The sequence below is a fragment of the Salvia hispanica genome, chromosome 4, assembly GCF_029641045.1.
Source record: "Salvia hispanica isolate PSC_SH4W2 chromosome 4, Shi_PSC_v1, whole genome shotgun sequence".
Taxonomy (NCBI): domain Eukaryota; kingdom Viridiplantae; phylum Streptophyta; class Magnoliopsida; order Lamiales; family Lamiaceae; genus Salvia; species Salvia hispanica.
Window position 1 is genome coordinate 9,055,182 of NC_142695.1, and position 25,054 is coordinate 9,080,235.

The 25,054-nt window shown below is 43.0% G+C and overlaps 3 protein-coding genes and 1 long non-coding RNA gene across 4 annotated transcripts; 1 reads left to right on the plus strand and 3 right to left on the minus strand.

Moving 5' to 3' along the window:
• Positions 1-3,056, minus strand: MEF18 (mitochondrial editing factor 18). The gene has a single exon (XM_089070031.1). The coding sequence runs from the start codon at positions 2,854-2,856 to the stop codon at positions 844-846; it is 2,013 nt and encodes a 670-aa protein (XP_088926157.1). The 5' UTR covers positions 2,857-3,056; the 3' UTR covers positions 1-843.
• A 4,781-nt stretch (positions 3,057-7,837) lies between these two features.
• LOC125193105 (uncharacterized protein At5g19025-like) lies at positions 7,838-10,235 on the minus strand. The gene is made up of 2 exons (XM_048090845.2): positions 9,434-10,235; positions 7,838-8,088 (listed from the first exon to the last, which is right to left on the minus strand). The coding sequence occupies exons 1-2, from the start codon at positions 10,105-10,107 to the stop codon at positions 8,052-8,054; spliced, it is 711 nt and encodes a 236-aa protein (XP_047946802.1). The 5' UTR covers positions 10,108-10,235; the 3' UTR covers positions 7,838-8,051.
• A 3,223-nt stretch (positions 10,236-13,458) lies between these two features.
• Positions 13,459-15,907, minus strand: LOC125193796 (uncharacterized). The gene is made up of 4 exons (XR_007171633.2): positions 15,598-15,907; positions 15,305-15,385; positions 14,195-14,256; positions 13,459-13,737 (listed from the first exon to the last, which is right to left on the minus strand). It is a non-coding gene; the product is annotated as an uncharacterized LOC125193796 (long non-coding RNA).
• Positions 15,908-20,542: 4,635 nt separating this feature from the next.
• On the plus strand, positions 20,543-21,859 carry LOC148927200 (uncharacterized). Its single transcript, XM_089056517.1, has one exon. It carries the CDS (start codon positions 20,543-20,545, stop codon positions 21,857-21,859), a length of 1,317 nt encoding a protein of 438 aa, XP_088912643.1.
• The last annotated feature ends 3,195 nt before the right edge of the window (positions 21,860-25,054 follow it).

Consider the following 25,054-nt stretch of genomic DNA (forward strand, 5'->3'; position numbering starts at 1 on the left):
TTGAGCTAAATTAAGATTATATCCACCGTAAACAACTATAGACGTATATCACACGATTGGTAGAGCATAAAACTAAATCGAACCAAATTATCAACACCAATGAAGCAAAGATAAGTTCTCAAAACTCAATCTACATAACTTGCATTTCAACCATGCTATAAGACTACATTCAAAAAATCGATTTCAAATCCCTAAACAATGCTAACATGCGCCAATCCTGCAATCAAAATGAACAATGAAAAAATTAACTGCACTCACTTCTTGTAGAGTCGGCAGCATTTCGGCCCCCACCCTTCGAGATCGGCAACGGGGCAGCCACATTTGTCACAAAAGAGTAGCACCGCATGGCCATTAGGTGGCGCCATCTTCCTTAGCTCCGCCCGCCCTTAGACACTCGTAATCTTCGTTATCATCGCTGCCCCCATTCCACGGCAGCTCAATCACATCTCTCACCGCCTTGTTTCCTGCAGCTGCAAATCGAACTCCATCGCCTTCTTCAGCCCTCACCCTTCCCCCTCGCACCTTCTCGATCTGTGCCCGCAGTAGATCTCAAAGAAGATAACGAAGCAGACGAATAACATGAAGATGATCAGCTGAGACTGCGGATTAGGGGCGAAATAGCACTGGAAATGTGGGGGCAGGGTGAGAGAGAGACTAGAAGAGGTAGGAGAAGCAGGAGACGAGGATGAAGATGAGTGGGTCTTGAGGTGGTGGAATGAGGAAGAGCTCGCGCTCGCTCTGCTGGGAGCTGGTGAAGCTGGTGCCATGGGCCTGCAGCTGAACTAGTGGTAGAATGTAAGTTATAACTTTTGTTTTTTTAACTTTGGAAATTTTGTGTATCAGCTAAAAGCTTTGTACAGGACGACTATAACCCGGTGATCGTGCAAGGTTTTCTTTTTGCATTGCTCTCCGCACCAGGAAAGCATCATCCCATCTGCCTGCATCGGCATAAAGGTTAGACAGCAGAACTCTACTCGGACCATGTGATGGTTCCACCTTAGCCAGATTTTGAGCAGCTCTTTCACCAACATCTGTGTTCTCGTACATTTTACATGCTGCTAACAACGTGCCCCAAATGATAGCATCCGCCTCCATAGGCATGTTTTGCACAAGCTCTTCTGCTTCGTTCAGCCTCCCAGCTCGGCCTAACAGATCCACCATACATCCATAATGCTTAATGTTAGGCTCTAAACCATATGTCGCTGTCATGCTCCTAAAATGGCTTTTCCCTGCTTCCACCAAACCAGCATGACAACAAGCGCTCAAGACTCCAATGAATGTGATCAAATTTGGCTTTATCTTTCGACTCTGCAAATCTGCAAAAATCATCAAGGAAGCCTCTGCTTTCCCATGCATGGCCAAGCCACATATGATTGCATTCCAAGGACAAACTTTTCTGGCCTTGTCTCGGATTTGATCAAATACTTCTAGAGCGGAATCAATGCTCCCACATTTGGCATACATATCAATTATGGCTGTACTCAAATTGTCGTTGATTGGTATTGAGTTACAATGGATGAACTCATGAGCCCATCTCCCCTCCTTCAGTGTGCTCAAGCCAGAGATGGCGGAGAAAACACTCACCATCGTGATTTCGTTTGGCTTAAACCCTTTACCAACCATTTCATGAAAAACATCAATGGCCAGACTATGCTTCCCGTTCTGTGCATAACCAGAAATCATCGAGCTCCAAGAGAAAACATCTCGCTGTGGCATTATACTAAACAAATGTGCAGCTTCATTTACTATGCCGTTCCTCATTAGCCCTGCAATAAGGGCATTCCAGCAAGCTACATGATCCTTAGTTCCTTCCTCAAATTGCAAATAAGCAAGTTCGACCTGATGACAGGCAACATAGAAATGAATCAATGTTGCCTGCATGAAGTCATAGCAGGTTATCCCCATCTTAACTGCCAAAGCATGAAACTGTCGACCCTCGAGCAATCTAGTTGCCTGTCCACAAGCAGAGACAATGTCAACAACCATGACTTCATTAGGTCTTGAGCCGGTGTGCCTCATTTCACAATAGAGTGCCAAGGCCTCCCTTAACCTCCCAGTCTGCAGATATCCGTCAATCATCGTGCCCCAAGAGACGACGTCCTTCCCTGGAATCTCTTCAAATAGGTCTCTAGCCAAATCAACCAGTCCTCCTTTTACATAACCATTCAACATCACATTCCACGACACCACATTCTTATCCGCCATGTTATCAAATATCTTTCTTGCATCATGAAGAGACGAAGAAACGCTATAAAGAAGAACTAAATTAGTCGAAACAATAACACGCATATCAAGACCGAGCTTCGCCACCAAGCCGTGCAGAAGCATTGCATTCATCCTAGTTCCATCAGCACGCGCATAAGCTGATAGCACACTCGCCATCGTCACCTCTCCAGGAACCACTCCCAACAGTCTCATCTCCCTAAAAAGGGCAATCGCATCCTCATAGCACTCATTCTGAGCAAACCCCATAATCATGGTCGTATAGGAGACGCAATTTCTCAGCGGCATTTTCTCAAACAATTTGTGGGCATCTCCCAAACGGCCATTTTTTACATACCCTGATAGTATTATGTTGAAGGAGACATAGTCCAGCTTCGGGGAGCTTTCGAAAATTGATCTCGCGCACGAAAACATCCCGGTTTTGGAGTACATGCTGATCAAGCTGTTTTGTATGAAGACATTGAAATTGAGGCCTGATTTCAGAACGAGGCAATGCAGTTGCTGGCCATGGGAGATTAAGGAAGGGGAAGACGAGATGGATTTGAGCGCCGAAACTAGCGCAAATTCGAATGAAGTGGCGCTGTTCTTAAGAATGGTTTGGAGGGATTGAAGGGAAGCTGTGCCGAGAGCCATTAGAGATGTGAAGGAAATGTGGGATTTTGGGTATAACAGCCTAAGATCATTGATCGAATTATCAGCCAGAAATAATTGTGTGAGAAAAACAGAAATCTTGCGATAGTATTAGAATTACTCCACTACTTATCTAAGATTTTAGTGAATGAAATCAAACCTCGATTCATATTCTTCAATTGAAAATAACTTAATTGTGTCATATAATAACAATGAATAAACTCACAATATAAAGAAATTAAGTCATTACTATAAAGAACTAGTAGCACACTCTTACTATACATAAGACTAAAATATTTTCAAACATTAATAAGAGGATAAATTTATTAAATAAAATTAAAAACAATATTATTATATAAAAAATTATAAACAAAATTTGTACTCCTTCCATCCGCGCTTAGGAGTCTCGATCACTTTTGCACACCCATTTTATAAAAATCATAAAAAATAGTTAAAGTGGAGAAATAGTAAAGTAAGTGAGAGAATAATGTTGACAAGAGTCTTCTCAACATTATTCTCTCTTTCACTTTTTCATATCTTCACTTTAACTATTTATCATTTTTATAAAATGGGTGCGCAAAAGTGACCGAGACTCCTAATCGTGGACGGAGGGAGTATGTAATATAAATACCTAGGACTACTGAAACATACTCCCTCGGTCCCCAGATAATATGCAATTTGGGTTTGGCACGAATTTTAATGCAAAATTGGTAAAGTAGGATAGATGTATAGAGAAAAAGTAATTAAAATATTGTTACTGGGAAATGGGTTCCACCTCATTTTGAAATAAAGGAGTTTCTAAAATTGGAAAGTGTATATTTTTTTGGATCGGACTAAAAAGGAAAGAGCGCATATTCTTGAGAAACGGAAGGGTAATAAACATGAAACAATTAATCATAAATTATATTATTGCAACATGAGAGTAAAAATGAAATAAGAGTACATTTTATAGCATTTATTTACATATAATGCCAATCAATAATATCTTCGAAGAGTCCCCAGGCAATTGTTCATACCCCTAATACCATAATTATATACTATGCCAACCAATAATATCTTTTAAGTTTTAAGAGTCCCCTCATCAAAAATTTAAGGCCAACTAAAATACATACCCAAAAACAAAAGATAAAAAGGAAAAATCAATAGCCCCCACCACGACTATAGCAAATGCATGAATGCCGCGCAATTCATCCATCATTCACACTCCTTCCCTATCCATTGAACATAAAATAGATAAGAGAGATAAACCTCCAAAGATAGTTTCGTTGTTGCCTCTTCCGTTAGTCTTCTATGGCACAATCTTCTCGAATCACGTATCAACTCTCCTCAATCCCAAGCTTTCCGATCACCACATCTCTCCTGCCAGTGGCGGATCCAGGATCTTTAAACGGAAGGGGTGAAATAAAATTTATCGGAACTAACGGAAGGAAGGGACGACGTCGGAAAGTATTTGAGGGGATGATACGAGACATATTCACCTTTATTTAGTTTTGATATTATAGGGATTTAGCATATCTTTTCCATATTTTGTTTTCTCGATCATTAAGTTAATTATTAGCATTATAAAAAATAGGAGATATTGTAATCATTTGAGAAATCAATCATTAGAATGTTCGTTTTGTTCTCTGAAGTGAGAAAACCATCGTGTTCGACGGGCACTTGCCCGCGACAGGCATTTATCGATCGTCGATCTACAGACGCCGATCAGCCTGATAGGAGGTTTATCTTATCAACTGGTGCTTTCATCGCGCACTCAGCCTCCATCCGATCTCAATGAAGAAACTTTTCTGATGGTGAAAGACGATTTATACAATATCCGGCGAGCCTGCCATCTCGGAACCCTCCTTACGGAATGCACGATCGGTCATATTGGAATTATGGAAATTACCGGCAACAACCAAGCCTGGATCGTGAGTTGCCACCTCGGCACTACAACCGCGGGTACCGTGACCGTGGTGGAGACACGCGGTGGGAACGCCACCAAGAAAATTGGGAATCAACAGATGTTCGGCAACCCCGCGGAAATAGGCGACCAAATCCCCACTTTTGGGAGGAAAATCGCGAGGCAGGCTGTTATAGTCGATTGCGGCACCAAACCTCTTCGTGGGACCCGCCTAACAGAGGGTACCGACCGTGGGATCAGGACACGGATAACGCGGTAGCATGCATACCGACCTGCTGGGACCCGCCGGCCAGGCAGATGCTTTCGGAGTTTCCAGTCTATAACGACTCGCCGGCGCGCCAAGGCTCGTGTTGGGATCCGCCACCACGACGCATTCAACGAGGAGTTTCAGCTTACAATCCACAGCTCGACTACCGGCCCCCGTGTCCATACGTGCGACCGCGAAATTCCTCCGCCAAATATCATATGTTGAAGCGGGAATATTGTCGGCACCTCCCCCTCCCTGACTCTCTGCCTCTACCACTGACGCAATCCGCCTCTACACACCAGCCGCAACAGTCAAGTAGGGTCATTGATTTGGGCCAGCAGCGGGGTCTCCCCAATGATCCCGCCCTCGAGGTTCAATCGCTCTCTCCTGTCCAACAAGCTGCTATAAATGATTACAACGAGAAACTACGTATCTATAGGTTGGAGCAAGCCGCTTTGCTTGCCCGTTTGAACGCGTGGTTTGAGGAGAACATTCATGATGAAAATCAAGCCGAAAAGAAAACCGATGATAATCCCATGATAGTATTGGGTGATGATACTCCCAATGACATTACCAATGTTCCCAATGATGGCGCTTCTCTTGATGTTCCAAATAACGAGTCCCTTGAAGAGTTTGTTAAGAACGAAAACGAGTCTCGGCAAGTGCTTGTTGAAGCATATGATGACAAGGTTGGTGATCTTATTGTTCCGAAATTGGAGATAAAAGATGATGTAGAGACTTTGCTTGAGGAGAATGTTGTTTGCTATGAGGATATCATAATTCTAAGAGAGCCCGGCAAATAGAAATATTGGAGCAATAAAGATTAACTTCAACACCTCGAGATCCCATATTATGTTCAAATGCATATTTGAATCATGGTGCAGGTCGAGTATACAAAGTTTGATCCATTATCCGCAGCAACCGTGCACGTTTGATCAAGGAGGGAAGCTTATGTTATCGACTATCTTCATCAATTCATTGTTCCCACCTTGAGGACAAGGTGGATTTCAACCATAGAGGAGTTGATACGAGACATATTCACCTTTATTTAGTTTTGATATTATTGGGATTTAGCATATCTTTTCTATATATTTATTTTCTTGTTGAGTAAGTTAGGGTAGAAATTCTAGTATTATAAATAGGACCATATTGTTATCTTTTTTATCATGGAATGAAGAAATCAAAAATATAATTATTGTTTAGTCCTTCTCCAACGTGAGAATTATCTAAACCTCATCTTAGCGCCGCCCGACGGGAGACTCCCGCGCACGGTCATCAAACCCCCTCCGCCGACCCTACGATTGGGCGCCGGAAATCAGCCTTCTTTATCCTTTTTCTTGGCTCGATCTAATACGTGGAAGTAGCCACGTATCGGGGGACGACAATAGAAAAATCACGTCTGGGTGCGGATCGCCGGGGAGGGGCGGTCGCCCCCTCCTGGTAAAAATAAAAGTTACACAGTTACCGTCATTTAGAAAATTACATTAGACATTATAATAATAAATCTCCTATAATAAGCTCTTCAATATCCTTCTATTATAGTTTGATCGTTGCTATGCAACTGAAGAGATTGTTAATTTTTAAAAAGGGAAAGCTAAAGCAAGTTGAAAATTTGTATCGTTATATCTATAACTGAAACTATCAATGGAAATAAATTCTTGATTTAAAAAAACTCCTATTGGATTTACAAAATAAAGTATAATGTTGTAGAAACTAGATATCATTATTTTTTCGTCTATATTAATCATTATAGTAACATTGATTAGATTGACTTTAATTGGATTAGGCTAAATTTGATTAGAGATAAATTTCAATGATAAGATCTAATTAAATCTCATTGGTTCCCTAGCAAAATCAATTAGTACTTTCTTTTTTATTACTGGGAAGAGAATTACTATATGATACGACTTACTCCCTCCATCCACATCAAGAATTTTGATAAAATGTGAAGAAAAGAAAGTTTGAAAAAATCAATGGAATATGTGAATCTCATTTTTATATACTTCGTCCATTCCTAAGAATATACACTTTGGATTTGACATAAATTTTAATTCAAAATTGGTAAAGTAAGAGAGAGATTGAGAGAAAAAGTAATTAAAGTATTGTTAGTGAAGAATGGGTCCCACCTCAATAGGATAAAAGAGTTTCCAAATTTAGAAAATGTATATTCTTGTGAGACGGACTAAAAAGAAAAAAGTGTATATATTCTTGTGGGACAAAGGAATATTAGTTTTATAATATAATGTGAGTGTAAAAGTGAGTGGAAATGAGGTCTACTTACCAAAGATTGGAAAAAAAAAAAAGCAAAGTGGACAACATTTTATGGACGGACCGGAATAACAAATGTTAATATTTGGTGGACGGAACATGAGAATTTCAAAAATTTTCTCACAACTTATCAAAGGTCAATTTAAAAATATGAAAATTAAAGTCCACAATGTCAACAAATTACAATAACAACCACAAAAAATGTCAATATAGTTTCAGCACAATGTCAATACAACATCAACCGTTGGCATTAATTTAACATATTTTATTGCTATTATATATGTTGATAGTATTTTCTAACGATCCAGATTATAATTTAAAATTTATACAATATTTAGAGTTTGTATTTGATTACATCCCTATGAGTTCATATCTAAATTGAGAAAAAAGGGTCGAGAAACAACCCAACGAGTCTACAGTGTTCGCTGCATAAAATTTGATCCATCCATGTATAAAAAAATCATTGCAGTCGTCGCTCTCCCCAAAAATAGCAGATCAAGCTGCGTTTATACGCTCTCTCATTAATCATTTCCAAAAGTAAAGATGCATACACCTTTCAACATCAATTCAAACCATTTAAATCACTTGTCTATTTATTTTCAATTACTTTGGCATAGAGAAAGACAAGATACTCTTCCCCAATAATGTAGGTTTTTAAGGTTTAAGTTCCTATGTAAACTGATAACATTAAAGGAGATTGTTCTTTCTAATACAGTTCTAGAACATGAAACTGATGCCAAAAAGACAAAATTGGCCATTGTATGATCAAGACACTCACCATCACCTTTGTTCTCCTCCAACAGCAAGAGACAGGCTCCTATCAGATAATGCAGAAGAGAGGTGTTAATCTTTACAGAGCGAAAGGAAAATGAGATTAAAATCGCATATAATATGGCAGATGTTATGAAACATGAAGATTGTCACAATCATATTTAGAAAATTGGTGCTAGCTGCACAAGTAGAGCACATACTGTCAGTCTGTCATGATACAATTTGCATACCATCGACATCGAGGGCCTTATTTATTCTTGTTTGTAAAAAATAGGAAAAGCATATTGTTAGCTTCTCGTTGATTAATTCAACTCAGGGTAGGGGATGCTGATCGAATTAGCAATATTGATAAAAGAACCTCACGTACTAGTGAGATGCTAAATTTTAAATGAGCAAACTTCACCCTATTCCAACTAGTCAATCTTGAGTAGAAACCTTATTTGCATCCTATATACAAAAAAACTACCTTGCTAAGGCAACTTCCATGAACGGCTGTTTGCACCAATAAGTAATCTGGGGAATGCCTAGATGCGTATACACGATAGAATCACATGAGATGAGATGTCCAATATGCTAAGACTCATGTTCTGTTATGAGACATCATACAGTCTAGGGTATCATTCGCAAATCCTTATTACCCTTATCTATAACCAGTACTAGATTCAGACTACATTAGCCCCACTATCGTTAATAACGCGAAAAACACCGTAAATTGACAACAGATCATCCCTCCACAAAAAGCTCCACAAAAGTTTATCAACCGAAAACAGGATCCAAATCCAGACATTGAGAAGAACAAGGTACCTTTCAGCCAATCAACAATAAAAACTAACCTATCGAGTATCAACAAACTAAACACTATCCACCTCAAACAATTACTGACCACATCATACATAAAATTTGTCAATTAGAGATTTTCACGTATCAACTCCAACAAGATACACATTGTTCTATTATCGAAATTCTAAACCGGAGTACAAGGGTAGAATAGCAAGAAACTGGTCACAGTATCAGAAAAAATATCAATCTTTAAAGCTAATTTATCAACAAAGTAAAGATCATATCTACATTAAACAACTACTGATGTATATCACGCAATTGGTAGAACACCAAACTACATCTAATAACTTATCAACGCCAACGAAGCAAAGATAATTCCTCAAAACTCTATCTACATAACTTGATTTCACACATAGATAATAACGAGACAACTTCACTGTGTTTTGCATAGTCAGTTAAATGGGACAAACCTATCTATCTTCATTAGTCCACACAACAATGAGATTGGCAAATTAAAAAAAGTTAACAAAATCGATCGCAAATCCCTAAACCATGCTAAAATGCGCCAATCGTGCAATCAAAATGAAAAATGAAAAAAAAAATCGACTCACTTCTTGTGGCGGCGGCCGCGTTTCGGCCCCCAGCCTTCGAGCTTGGCAACGGGGCAGCCACATTTGTCGCGAAAGAGTAGCACAGCACGGCCGTTAGGTGGCGCCATTTTCCTCAGCTCCGCCCTTAGGCACTCGTAATCAGGGTTATCGTCGCCGCCCCCTTTCCACGGCAGCTCATTCACATCTCTCACCGCCTTATTCCCATCGCCAGCGCGGAGCAGCTCCTCTCCCTGCAGCTGCAAATCGAACTCCATCGCCTTCTTCAGCCCTCTACACCCTTTCCTCTCGCACCTTCTCGATCTGTGCCCACAGCAGATCTCGAAGAAGACAACGAAGCCGACGAAGGAGACGACGAATAGCGTGAAGATGATCAGCTGCGACTGCGGATTGGAGGCGAAATGGCGCTGGAAATGCGCGGCGATGGTGGAGAAGGGGGGCAGGATGAGAGAGAGGGACTGGAAGAGGTAGGAGAAGCAGGAGACGATTAAGAAGGCGCCGGAGAAGAGGACGAGGATGAAGATGAGTAGGTCGAGGGTGGCGGAGGGGGAGTGGCGGCAGAGGGAGGGGCAATTTGAGGAATTTAGGGGGTAGGGCGCGGGGGTTTTGGGAATTGGGGTTTTTTTGAGGGAGGAGGAAGGGGCCATGGCGGTGATGAAGTGGTGGAGATGGCGCATGTTAGTGATAAAAGGGATTTCAGGTGGAAAAGTTGGGGAGAGTGGGGGTGGTGCGCATGTTAGCCGGGGGAGGCCGCGGAGGGGTAGTGCGTACGTTACTGGAGTCGTTCCGTTCAAGAACCCTTTGCCTTGCAGAAATTAATATAGCTATTTAATTTTGGTTTGTGAAAGTGAAAATTCTTGTAGATTTTAATGCTCTTTGCGTCTTCAAACTTAATTTTCAAATATTGTCTTTGCCTAATTTACATATCTTAAACTTAATTTTGAATTGGTTTTCTGCGTTACAGATTAGTTGGATTTAACCTAACTATACTTAAGACTTTGAAATGTACAATAATTAGACGTGCCGAATTGTATTAATATAAAGAGGGAACATTTAGAGCATCCACAATGCCGGCTAGCCGAACCATTGCAGTTGGCCAGCGGCGAATCGGCCAGAAAATCGGCGTGGGCTAGCCGATTCAGGGGCGCTGGCCGCCATTGTGGCGTGCCGATCAGCCAACGCCTATTTTCGTTTTTTTTTCTTAAAATTTTTTGAAAACCTATATATACGCGATTTTAATTTCATTTTCATTTGCACCACTTGTTTTAACGAGTTTTCTCTCTCTCTAACTTTCTGTACAAGAGCATCATCGAGCGATGGACAACAACAACGAGTACAGTTCGGCAACGAGCGGCTCTCATACGCCCACGGTACCCGTGGGATCTGGATGGGGCCAGATGGGCGGGCAGATGGGCCCAGGGTTTAACGTCCCTTGGGGGCAGTTGATGGGGATGATGGCGGGAGCGCCGGGGAGGATGCAGGGGGGGAACCAGGGGGGTATACCGTGGGGGATGCCGGGCGGGGGACGGGGGAGCCAGGGGAGCGGCGAGCAGTCAACGCCGGGGTGGGGAGGTATGCTCCAGATGTAGCAGCAAATGATGGGGATGATGTGGCAGGGAGGGATGCAGCACGGCATGCATCCCGGGATGCAGGGGCCACCGGGGGAGAACACGGTCTATCGTCCCTCTCTTGATTTTTTGATGGCTTCGTCTCACACGTCGACCCCAGTGGAGACGCAGTTCACTGGCGATGACCTTCTGTCATTGCATGATATGGGGATCGATCTCGGGGATCCGAACACTCCCGTTCTAGCGGGTCGGGCCGCGCCGAAGAAGAAGACGAAGGGGAAGGCCAAGGCGGTCGGCGAGTCGTCGCAGCCCGCTGTTGACGACACCCCCACCCGGAGGAAGTGGACGGAGGATGAGTACGCCGGGGTGGCCAAGGAGTGGTTGACGGTGTGCGACGATCCGCTGGTTGCGAACAACCAGCGGGTCGTCAACATGTGGGCGAAGATTAGAGCTCCCTACAGTAGGAACTGCCCGCACGGGAAGGACTTCAGCGGGGAGGAGTGCCGGAAGGGGTGGGAGCGAATTAGGGCCGCGGTCGGCCGTTTTTCGGGGTTGTATGCCAACGCCCTCTGCCAGCTGATTAGTGGGCAGAATGAGGAGGACGCCCGGAGGATAGCGGAGAGTCAGTTCCCCTTGGCGGGGAAGTATATGGAGTTCCTCTTCTGGGAATGCTATGTGTTGCTGAAGGACTCCGAGAAGTTTCGGGCGGGGTGCGACGCTGGGTGGCTGACATACTTGGATTTTACATTGTTTTAGAGGGTGGTTTTGTATGAATTTGAGCATATTTCGTCTATTATTAGGCGTGTTTATATCTACTTCTCTATTATGTTGGTATGTTGACCATTTTGTTAAGAATGTGTAGAAAAAGGTACAAAATATGTGGATGTGCAGCAGCCTTGGTTTGAGACAATATTTACTGGAGATTTTGAAGTCCAAGCAGCCCCTAAAGCATACCAATCTCTTCTCTTCGAAAGAGCTTCGCGTGGGTATCTCGCACGCTTCAATCGGAGTTCGGTAGAAGAAGTTATGACTGTTATACGAACACTGCGCTGTCCAGAAAATCTCACGGTGAATTATTACCCTATAATTCCACCCGGCCGGGTGGCGTAATTATGCCTGCGAGATTCCAGAGAGTACCAAAGAAGTCCCACCCGGCCGGGTGAATTTCCAGTGGATTAATTCCACCCGGCCGGGTCCGTCATTTTGGCATTTTTTAGAGCTGAAACGCAATTTTTTTAAGAGAAAATAAGAAGGAAGAATTAGGTCAATTCTATTCATTCTCTACAAGCAACAAAACACACGCTCTCTTTTTGTGAAGAACTCTTGGAAGAAGATTGAAGATTCAAGCTTCAATTCCTCCGCCAATTGCGATTCGCATCATGATTTCCACTGTTTTTCCTTGTTTCTATTTGTTTTCTACCATGAACATGAGTAGCTAAACATCTTTTATGTAGAATTCTTGGTGAAGATGCATTGATTTATAGTTTTAGTCCAATTGACTTCGGTTTTATCTTGCTCTTGCAATTGTTTGAATTATTCTTGTGCTTTTTCCTAACAATTGCTTGATCACCAATTGGGAGTGTAGGGTTTCTTAGAATAATCGGGAGATGAAATATTTAACCTTGAAAGAAGAATTATTCACACCTTAATTCAATAAAACTCGGGAGAGTTGAGGTTTTGAGTGAGATCTTTAATTTAATCGAACTATTAGGAGTTAGGTCTAAGAATTAGAAGGGGACTTCAATTATTACACCTAATCTACGGATTTCTCACCTCGGGAGGGGGTTTAATCTATATTTGTGATTGATTCAACAATTCTAGAGACTTTAAATGGTAAATCGGTTTCAATTGGGTTAGCAATGAGTTGTGCATCGGATCCTTGAATTGTGCATATTTCTCTATCATTTTCTACAACTTGCTTAATTATTTTCTTGTTTAAGTGCTTATTTGAATCTCTGATTTTATATGCTTTTAGTAGTTGTTAGTTTAAAACCAAAATTCTCGATCGTCTGGATAGTAGTTGAAATTTGTTCGTGGTACTTAGGTTTACACTAAATTGTCTCTGTGGGATACGATATACTCTTGCTTGTTGTTGGCTACGATAACCCCGTACACTTGCGGGTATTATTTGAGTAAAATAAAGTTGAGTCAGTGGCCGAAGAAGCAGAGGCTGAACTATTCCGGCGACTACAGCGTCGGATCCCACGACCTCCCCCCAAATGCTGAGGAGTTTCCGTCCCCTCCATCCGTTGCTCGTCGCCCTCGCCCGGTTGGCCAAAAGCGGGCGCAACGGGCAGCGAGGGGAGGATCCCCCCTATCGCCCCATGAGGTCATCTCGGCCCCCCCACCGCCACGCGCGTACACGTTTGTCACGCCCGTATTTTCTAATGATAGAAAACACGGTTGATCGCGACTAGGGGATGATTAAAGAAGCGGGGAAGAAAGGGGGAAACACACATCTTTGACCAAAATATTTAAATAATTGAAATAACTTAGAAAACAACATAGTATCATTTCAACAAAGTACCAATTCTAAGAAATAAAGACTAGAAAGTAGACAATTTTGAAAAGAGTTAGGTTCTCAATACTAAAACAATTTTAAAGAAAAGACACCTAGCGGAAGCGTTCAAGACACGGAAAATGTCGAGTATGAAGACACGACATATCCAACAATATTAAGCCAAACATAAATAATCCATGAATTCTGCTCAACATCCTCCACGCCCGTCGTCGCTCAATCTGCACATTAAGAAAAACAAATATGCAGGGCTGAGTACTTGATGCACTCAGTGGACACATGCCAAAATCAGTTTGTCAAGCCATACCGAGTGATCTTGGGGGTTTTAAATGAAAAGAACCCAAGTCACTAAAAGCATTTTCACATATATTTCGGTTGCAACCATTTTCCATCCACATCACCATCACCATATCTGAACATACATGACAAGGAACGTGGCCACGAACCAAGTCACTAGACCGGCCAACTCCAAAGAGATAGCGCACTATCTACTGGGTGTACACTAGTCCGAGCAGGATTTGCGGCCCTACTGGGACCCGAATTCGATTAAACATACATGGCATAGCCACTTCAGATAGGTTCATTCAAACACAAAACATGGCAAGACAAACAATTTTCACCTCCTTTCACATAAAAGTAGTATTTAGGACATAGTCCTTATTTAAAAGGAAAGCCCACCTCACAAGCTTACTCCTCAATCACCTCCTATTCCAATCGCAACCAACGTGCACAAGCTCACCCTTTTTGAATTAACATGATACGCAAAAATCAGACTTTGCAAAATAAATTAATTTAACAATGCATGCATCCTAAGCGTGTACACAAATTATATATTTTTTTTCTTATCTTAGAAAAACCACGTATCTCCAACTCATTCCACAATCAACTCAAAATTAAGAACTCTGACTCATCACTTAACCAAAACAACATCTAACAAAAATATACTCCCTCCCGTCGGCATCAGTCTCACATACAAGAGACACTCATGAATTTAAAATAAAGTAGTTTCTCAACTTAAATTCCAATTAGCCCAAAACAAATCATGGCCCAATAAAAATATTAAATTTCCCAACACTTAAACTAAAGAAAGGAAAGAACAGCAGCCAAAATACTCCCTGTCACCACACGAATATACACCTTCTCAACACAAATGAACAAGAATAGTAGCAATTAATAGATTTGTACATAAATACTCCCAATCCACCACGTATACTCCCTATCCCACATGTAAATGTATTACTAGTAATCTAGTATATTCTCAACTCAACCCATTTTAATAAAGGGATGGAATGAAAATAATTATATACTCATTCTCTGAACTGTCGAATACTTCCTCTCCCTCTCTACTGTAATTCATGTTTTTCTCTCTCTGTACTCTATTTATTCTTTCTAAATTCACCAAATCATCTCTCAAACACCATGCTCATCTCTCTCCCTCTCTTTCTCACACAAATCAGAGATAACTCAGAATGACCCCCATCACTCTCGTTCCAAAAAATTGGCGACGCCTACCGCCCTCCGTCGAAGACCAATCGACGCTGTCCGCCGCCACTCCAGGCGGTCAGCTCCTCCGTCGGCAGCGCCGTTTCTCACAACCACTAAGTCCCTCTCCCCTTTTTCCCAAGACTAAACTTTTACATTTATTTTTCTTATTTGTTCGATTCAAAAATTTATTAGGAATTTTCAGAAATTCTACCAGAGTCTAAGTCTGATTTCATGAACTACTATGATTATGTGAAAGCATGTCATAGAATTGATGCGGAGAGGATTTCAGATTAAAAGATATACCTTTAGAAACAAAGAGAACAAATTGAGATTTGCAGGGGAGATGGATGTTTCACAGGCTACTCGATTTCGGCTTCCTCTCAACTGTGACAAAATGAAAAAATATGGTGCTATGGATTTAATACCCAGAAAGTTGTATCCATTAGATTGAAGGAAAGGATTATACCTTTGAGAAGAAGAAAAATAACAAGAAGAATTAATTCCACAGCTCTCTCGGTTACAAAATGAAAAAATATGGTGCTATGGATTTAATACCCAGAAAGTTGTATCCATTAGATTGAAGGAAAGGATTATACCTTTGAGAAGAAGAAAAATAACAAGAAGAATTAATTCCACAGCTCTCTCGGTTTTCTCCTCTCAATGCTGTGATGTCAAGAATTTGGCCATGAAATCAACGAATTGAGGTTTTCATATTAATGAACTTGAGGAGAAGAATATACTTTTTGGTGGAGGAGACGAAAATAACAGCAGATACAAAAGAAAGCTGCGTTGTGGAGGAAGTTATAAGGAGAAGAATGGGTTTTGGTTGGAGATTTTTAAGGAAGATGGAGATATGGAAGAAACTGTATGGTTATGGGATTGAGAGAGATTTATTTGACTAAGATTCGACTGCAGGAGAAGTAGAATAATTATTTAATATTTTGGCTTCTCAAAATCGGTCAACCAAAAGAAATAAAAACTAGAAACAAGGAAGATAGAAAGATAAGCCCAAATATTTAGTTTAGAGTATTAATTAAATTGTGGTGTTTTCTTTAAAGTACTTTGGTGTTATTCCAAGTACTTAGACGAACGCCTAATTTTCTCATTGATGATTCTCACAATAAACTCGTCAACTGTTTTCACCACACAATTAATCAACAACAAAACAAGCATTCGAAAATTCCATTCGCAACTAATCAAAACGAAGACGGTATTTTAATCAAGGTCTATCACTCGCTCGTTCTCAAAACAAAACTAATTGAAAAAGGTACTAAAAAGACGGGTGTTACAACGTTATTATCGCGTGCAAAGACGGAGGAACGTATGTTCGCGGTCTTTCAAGAGTGGAAGGCCGCAACCGACCCCATGGAGAAGAGGTTCCTCTACTCGATGCTCGAGAACGTGCGGGTGGATTTGGATGCCTCGAGGGCACTGGTGGGGGGTTCAGACACGGGCTCAGATACCCCGGGTGGCGGCGGCGAGGACGGTGGCGGCGACGACAAGGAGTAGAGAGTGGCGGGGCTCGTGTGTAGAAGCCCTTTTTTTTAAAAAAAAATCATGTATTTTTTTTTAAGCTATGTACCTTTTTTTTTAATGAAATGAATGGATTTTCCCGTATATGTCTCGTAAATTTAATTCCGAAATTTAATCGTAAATTTTATTCCGTAATTTAATCGTAAATTTTCTTCCGAAAAATGTAGTTGTTTTTAAATTTTTTTTATTGCGGCTGGCCTATGGCTGGCCTAAATCTGATGTGGCAGGTGGATTTTTAGTGCTGCTGACGTGGCAGGGAGAGAGAGTGGCTGGCCTAAAGCCATTGTGGATACTCTTATTAGAGCATCATTAACGCATGGGGGCGGGCCGCAGTTGGGTCCCGGCCCACGTCACGCAGCGATGGAGGCGAGCATTTTCGGGCCCGGGCCTGGGCCGGTTCCGGGGACACAGTCGCGACTTGGGGACACTCCCGGGGCCCGTCCTGTCTGCGCGTCAATCGTGCCCGTGCCGCACGCCATGCGTCCCAGCCCGCCGTTGGATGTTTTCCGGGCCGGGCCGCAAGTCCCCAACATTGATTTTTTTATTTTTTTTGTTTTATTTGCTATATATATTCCATTTGTGCACCATTTTCCCGCACTTTCTCAATTTCAATCCTCTTGTATTCCAATATTTTTCGGCCTCTATGGATTGGATTAACAACAACCAATGACAAATGGACGAATTCGTCAACGCCAACAACTGGCACGTGCCGCCGTCGCCCAATGCAACGCCTAGTCTGGGGTTGCCTACCAACATGAAAATTACATTGCCAGTTAGCACTGATGAGTACGAAATCAGTGATATGGAGCCCGCTGAAGAGAGGGGCAAGGGCAAGGTTGCAGATGATAAGTGGCCGAAGAAGTATAGTCCGCAGGACACATTGTGGCTGACCAAGAATTTCGTCGAAGTCTCCGAGGATCCTATCATCGGCAACCAGCAGAGCGGCAAAGTGTTCTGGACGCGGATTACGGAGAAGTACAACGCTGGTCGTCCTAAAGGGTCGTTCGAGCGTAGCTACGTGAAGCTACGCAAGCATTGGTCGGGTCCAGAAGGAGATGAACAAGTGGAATGGCAAGTGGACGAATGTAGTCTGGATGTGGCCGAGCGACACAGCGAGATGGACCTCGTGGAGAAGGCCAGGGAGGAGTTATTCTCTGACGGGAAGAAGCATTTCAAGTACTTCGACGTTTTGAAGATTGTTGAGAAGAGCCCGACGTACACCGGTGGGGCAGAACCGGCGCCAAGGGGGGCGCCGAAGAGAAACAAAGTTTCTGCCACCGGACACTACTCGTCGAGACAGCGTCTTCCTCTCATCCCCTAGCACTCAAAGCCGTCCGATGGGAACAAAGACGACAAATAGGAAAGCGAAGGGGAAGACAACTGTGAGCTACTCCACTATGCCGCCACCGCCGCCCAATGCTTCTCTGGATAAGATATCCGACTGTATGTCGGATATACAGTCGGATATGAGTATTACCTGGCGAATGAGCCAACTGACGGAGTTGACATCGAGGGATACCTCGACAATGTCAGAGTTCGATCTCGAGGTGTGCCATGAGATGATCGCCTACCTTCGTGCACAAATGAAGAAGAAGTATTTTTTTATGACTTGTACTTTTATTTTCTAGGATTTGTAATTTTCTTTTTCTAGGATTTTTAATTTTCGGATATGAGTATTACTTGGCGAATGAGCCAACTGACGGAGTTGACATCGAGGGATACCTCGACAATGTCGAAGTTCGATCTCGAGTTGCGCCATGAGTTGACCGCCTACCTTCGTGCACAAATGAAGAACTATTTTTTTCATTTTTTTATGACTTGTACTTTTATTTTCTAGGATTTTTAATTTTCTTTTTCTAGGATTTTTAATTTTCTTTTTCTAGGATTTGTAATTTCCTTTTTCTAGGATTTTTAATTTTCTTTTTTCCAACTAAACACTGATTTTTCCCGGTTTGAATTGTTCAACGTTTTCTATTTTACAAATAAAATAAGTTGAAGTTGTGAATATGCAATTTAATAGTTGTGGTCCGGGATGGGGCCTGCAGGGTTAGAGCATCAATAACGCCGACGAGCCGGGCCGCAACTCGCGAGTCCCGGCCCGAATCCACCGTTGGAGCTCCTTGCGTCCTGGCTCGGGACGGTCCCGAGGACGCAGTTGCGTCCCGGGGACGCTCCCGAGTCCCGTGCCGGCCGGCGTTAGGCGTGTCCGTGCCGCACCCCATGCGGCCCGTCCCAGCGTTAATTGCGTTCGGGCCGGGCCGCAAGTCCCCACGCATTTTCAAATTTTTTTTTTTTTGTTTTTCTATTTATACACTATATTTGCTCCATTGTTAATACTCTTCCACGCAAACTCTCACTCTCAATCCTCTAGCATTTCAAAACCTTTTGAGTTCTATGGATTGGTTTAACAACGACCAACGCCAGATGGACGATTTCATGAACTCCCAGAACTGGCAAGTGCCGCTGACACCCGATCCAGATGCAACGCCTAGTCCCGGGCTGCCTACCAATATGGACATGGAATCGCCAGTTAGCACTGATGAGTACGATATCAGCGATATGGAGCTCGCTCAACGGAGGGGCAAGGGCAAGGGCAAGGTTGCCGATGAGGATGGGCCGAAGAAGTATAGTCCGCAGGAGACAATGTGGCTGGCCAAGAACTATGTCGACGTCTCCGAGGACGCTGTGGTCGGCAACCAGCAAAGCGGCAAAGTGTTCTGCCAGCGGATTGCAGATAAGTACAACGCTGGTTGACCCGAAGGCTCGTTCGAGCGTACCTATGTGAAGCTACGCAAGCATTGGGGTTGGGTGCAGAAGGAGATTAACAAGTGGAATGACAAGTGGACTAACGTAGTCCGGATGTGGCCGAGCGGGCACAGCGAGATGGACCTTGTGGACAAGGCCAAGGCAGATTACTTCGCTGACGGGAAGAAGCACTTCAAGTACTTCGACGTTTGGAAGCTTGTCGAGAAGAGCCCGAAGTACACTGGTGGGGCTGAAGCGGCGGCGAAGAGAACCAAAGTCGCCGCCGGACACTACACTTCGAGCGAAGGAGGTCCGCCAATCGACCTCAACGTGACAGACGATGACTTCTTCCTCTCATCTGGTACTGAAAGCCGTCCGATGGGCACAAAGGCGGCAAAGAGGAAAGCAAAGGGGAAGGCAACTGCGAGCTACTCCGCTATGCCGCCGCCGCCACCCAATCCTTCCTTGGACAAGATATCAGACTCTATGTCGGATATGAGTATTACGTTGCGGATGGGCCAGCTGACGGAGTTGACATCGAGGGATACCTCGAGAATGTCGGAGTACGAGCTCGAATTGCACCGTGAGATGATCGAATACCTTCGCGCACAAATGAAGAAAAAGTAGTTCTTTTTTCTAGGATTTGTAATTGTCTTTTTTCTAGGTTTTGTAATTTTCTTTTTCTAGTATTGGTAATTTTTTTTTCTAGGATTTGTAATTTTCTTTTCCTATTTTCTGAATGAACAATGAATTTTCCCGGTTTTAATTGTTCAACGTATTCTATTTTACGATTAAAATATGTTGTGAAATGAATAGTTGTGGCCTGAGTTGAGGCCTGCGGGGTTAATGGAGTTGTGGCCTGGAGCCCCTAATTTGAGGGAATGATGACGTGGAGGGGACTTGCGGCCCAAATCCGGGACAGGGTTAGGGCATGAATAACGCTGTCGGGCTGGGCCGCAACTCGCAAGTCCCGGCCCGTGTTTAGCGTTGGAGGAGGTTGAGTCACGGCCCGGGACGGTCCCGAGGACGCAGTTGCGTCCCCGGGCCACTCCCGAGGCCCGTCCCGGCCTAGCGTTAATCGGCATGGGCCGTGCCGCAATGAGTCCCGGCCCGGCGTTATTTGTGGTTCGGGCGGGGCTGGGCCGCAACTTCAATAATTATTTTTTTTTTTAAATTCGAAAATTAATATATAATACCACTCTTCCATCCATTTTCAAATTACTTCAACTTCATTTCTCTCACACTCACGATAAAATTCGAAAAATGTCGCCTCGGCGTGAAGGCCAACGATCAATCGAAGCTCAAATGGCTCGAATGTTAGAGACGGCGATGCCCGCAATCCAAGAAGAAATCAACAACGAGGTGGAACGCTATCAAGCTGCTATCCAAGCGTGGAACGAGCAACACGACCGGGTACCACGTACTCGGATGTATATCCACCGAGACCGTGAACAAGCTGGTTTGCGGCTTTTCATGGATTATTTCTCTGCAGATCCTCGATGGAGTGATCAGATGTTCCATCGCCGGTTCCGGATGCGGAGGCATGTGTTCTTGCGCATTGTCAACGCAGTTGTGGCTCGTGACGCGTACTTTATGCAAACCTTTGATGCTGTCGGGCGGCAAAGTATATCGACTTTACAGAAATGCACATCCGCCCTCCGCCAACTCGCTTATGGAACAGCTGCAGATATGTTTGATGAGTACCTCCATGTGAGCGAGCATACTGGACGCGCTTGCCTAGCCAAATATTGTCGGGCAGTGATCGAAGCATTCAAGGACACATACTTGAGAAAGCCAACGTCCGACGATGTTCGCAGATTGGTGCGAATGCACGAGGAGAGGCACAGCTTCCCGGGGATGCTGGGCAGCATCGTCTGTATGCACTGGCCGTGGAAGAATTGTCCAATGGCTTGGAGAGGAGCATTCACTAGCGGGCACAAAGGCACACATCCAACGATTGTGTTGGAGGCCGTTGCCGACCAACGGTTGTGGATCTGGCATGCCTACTTTGGAGTCGCTGGGTCGAACAACGACCTCAATGTGTTGAACGGGTCTCCATTGTTCAACGACTTGTGTGCCGGGCGAGCGCCTACCGTAGAGTTCACGGCCAACCACCGTCGGTACACTATGGGGTACTATCTGGCAGACGAGATCTACCCTAGATGGCCCGTGTTCGTGAAGACCATCACATGTCCGACTACTGATAGGAGGAAGTTGTTTGCCAAAAAGCAAGAGGCGGCTCGGAAAGATGTGGAGCGCGCATTTGGAGTTCTCCAATCACGTTGGGCTATAGTAAAGGGAGCGGCCCGTGGTTGGCACCGTCCGCTAATCGCTGACATCATGTATGCATGTATCATAATGCATAACATGATCGTTGAGGACGAGGGAGACAACGCCACTGTCTGGAGCGACGATCCGCTCGTCAGCGCCAGCAGTAGCTACACTGTCACCGATCCGGCCGTGCAAGGTGTTCCTCCCGACATGCGCAATGTCATGGCCCGTTCAGCGGCGATGCGCCAAGAAGATCAACACACACGCCTCCAAGCGGATCTAATCGAAGAAATTTGGAACCGCAATTGACTTATGTTTTAAATTCTATTTTCCGACTGAACAATGAATTTTCCCGGTTTTAATTGTTCAACGTATTCTATTTTACGATTAAAATATGTTGTGAATAGTGCAGATGAATAGTTGTGGCCTGAGTTGTGGCCCGAGTTGTGGCCTGCGGTGTTAATGGAGTTGTGGCCTGGAACCCCTAATTTGAGGGAATGATGACGTGGAGGGGACTTGCGGCCCAAATCCGGGACAGGGTTATTCATGCTCTTAAGGATGCTCTTAGAGCAGTTGTGGCTTGGGACTCAAATTTAGGGGAATGATGATGTGGAGGGGACTTGGGGCTTAGAATGGGGACGGGGTTAAGGGCATCCATAACCCCGGCCCAAATCCGGGCCGCAAGTCCCCTCCACGTCATCATTCCTCTAGATTTGAGTCCCGACCCAAAACTCCTCTAACCCTGCAGGCCCTAACCCGGGCCGCAACTATTATTTTACACTATTCACAACTACAACCTATTTTACTCGTAAAATATAATACGTTGAAAAAAACAAGTGTATAAATAGGCAAACAATTTTTTTTTTTTTTTTAAAAAGAAAAATCAGGGGACTTGCGGCCCGGCCCACACACCATAAGTCGGGACGGGACGGGAGGCTTGCGGCACGGGCACCGCTAACGCCAAGTCGGGCCGGACCACGGGAGCGGCCCAGGGACGCAACTGCGTCACCGGGACCAGCCTAGGCTGTGACGCTACCCCGTTTAACGCTTTGTTCGGGCCGGAACTCGCGAGTTGCGGCTCGGCCCAGTGCGTTATGGATGCTCTAAGGATGCTCTTAGTACATCAACTATCCTAAGTAACTTTGGTCTGTAGCATTTTATAATATATTTTGAGGTCTATCAACTATAAATTAATATCAATTCAACTATTTTTGACTATTTTTGGACGAAAATGCCCTTAAAGCCATGAAGGGCAATTCAATCTATTTACCCTCTCATTTTCATTAAAGTATGTACTTATTTATTTTTCTTTCTTTATCATCCACTTTCTTCTTTTTTTCTTTCCCTTTATCCAAAAGACAAATACTACCTTCGTCTCACATTAAGTGTCCCATTTTGTCATTTCGGTCCGTCTCTCGATAAGAGTCACATTTCACTTTTACCATAAATGGTAAGTAGACACAACGTTCCACCAACCAATTCCACTCACATTTTATTATAACACTAATATATATAAGTGGGACCCCTAGTCCACTAACTTATTCAACCCACTTTTTTTTATATTTCTTAAAACCCAAGCCACACTAACTGTGGGATGGAGGTAGTATTATTTTAGAATTCCTACAAAACATACTTCCTCGAGCATGGGCCTTTCACTTCTATTTAGAATTCCTTATGAAAGATTGAATTGTTAAGGAATCTTGGTTCAAGATTTTGGGTCGTTGGAATGAGGTTTAGAGCATCCACAATAAGAATAGGCCAGTCATAGGCCAGCCACTCTCTCTCTCTGCCACGTCATCAGCACTAAAAATCCATCTGCCACATCAGCATTTTACTCAAATAGGCTAGCCTTAGGCCAATCATAGGCCAGCCGCAATAGAAATAATTAAAAAACAACTACATTTACGGAATAAAATTTACGATTAAATTACGGAATTAAATTTATGACACATATACGGGAAAAACTCGTTAATTTTATTTAAATAAAAAAAGTACATTAACTAAAAATCAAAAAAATTACATAATAAAAAAAAATTCGGGCTTCCACACACGAGCCACCGCCCCACTCTACTCCTCACTAATTTATTAAAAAAATACATTAAAAAATGTTAGTATGCCTTGAATCCGTTATAGTTTGCCGCTAGCCGTCGTCTGTGTGCCTATTTTTAAAAAATGCAACCGGATAAAATGAAACTAAAATAGCGTATATATAGGTTTTCAAAATTTTTTTTTTTAAAAATACGAAAATTGGCGCTGGCCGATCGGCACGCCACAATAGCGGCCCGCCCTCAAATCGGCTAGCCCACGCCGATTTTTTCGCTGATTTTCGACTGGCCGATTACAATAGTTCGGCTAGCCAACCGGCTAGCGACGCGAATCGGCTAGCCGGTGGGCTGCCGCTATTGTGGATGCTCTTATGATTTCTGAAGTGGTGATTTGTTTGGACTGGAATTTTAAATGGTACAAAATTACATATTTTAATGAAAAATAGAGAGTAAATTACATATTTTGGGGTCTTTATATTTGAGGTATTAGGGCAAGGTAAAGGGAAAGAAAAATTAGAAAAGAGAAAGGAGATGAAGAACGAAGGAGAATAAATTGTATTAGTATATTTAATAAAAGAGAGAGGGTAGATAGATTGAAATGACTTGCATTGCCTTGAGGACATTTTGGTCATGAAAATATTAAAAATAGCTAAAAAGTAGTTGAATTTGATATTAACTAGTCGATAAACCTCAAAAAATATTATGAAATGTTATGGATCAAATTTACTTAGGAGAGGTGATGTACCAAAGTCAAATACTAGTACTATTACTCTTTTAGGCACACATTGTATAGAATGAATATTACTGTGCCGTGAATAAGTTTCATGGCAAAAATAGCGTGATATATAATATAGTGTTATGCTCCTCAACTTTTTATTTCTAGGGGATTTACAAAAATAGTACTACTAGTTTGATTAGATCTGGAGAAAAGGCATTCAACATTAATGAATGGAGGGCAAGATATGGTCGACGGTTGCGAAGGGCTTGGAGTGTCAAGGATGCGTCGGGCTAGGCTGACGAGAACTGCAGAGGTCACGAAGGGGTGAGGCCGGCTGGAAGCGTCATCGTCGAGCCGAGACCGCCGAGGGTCAATGATTTACAAAGGGAGAGGTGGGCGTTACAACTGTGAACTGAAGTTTGATTTGTGAACACAAAGATCGGTGATTCAACGAACGGTTTGCATAATGTAAACATAAATGAATAAGTGATTTTAATTTTTGAATCTTTGATAAAAATCGAGTAAGCATTTGTGAGGTATATCCGATTCGGTATCAGGTATATCTAATACTCGAATTCAGCAATTTTCAAATTCCGACCCTTATAATAGCGAGTAAGAGGTAACTTATATCCGACAGATATCGAATCGTCTAATAACCTTTACCAATTACCCATATTCTGATACTGTTCTATACTACTATAAAGCTTTGAATATCGGGTCAAATCGGGTAATACCCCTTAG

What these genes read in the sequence shown, in the direction of transcription:
- LOC148927200 (XM_089056517.1), top strand. Translation starts at nt 20,543, where the DNA reads ATGTCGCCTCGGCGTGAAGGCCAACGATCAATCGAAGCTCAAATGGCT.
- LOC125193105 (XM_048090845.2), bottom strand. Translation starts at nt 10,107, where the DNA reads ATGCGCCATCTCCACCACTTCATCACCGCCATGGCCCCTTCCTCCTCC. An exon ending in CGCGGCCGCCGCCACAAGAA is followed by an intron (nt 8,089 to 9,433) that starts GTGAGTCGATTT and finishes ATTATCTGATAG; the next exon opens with GAGCCTGTCTCTTGCTGTTG.
- MEF18 (XM_089070031.1), bottom strand. Translation starts at nt 2,856, where the DNA reads ATGGCTCTCGGCACAGCTTCCCTTCAATCCCTCCAAACCATTCTTAAG.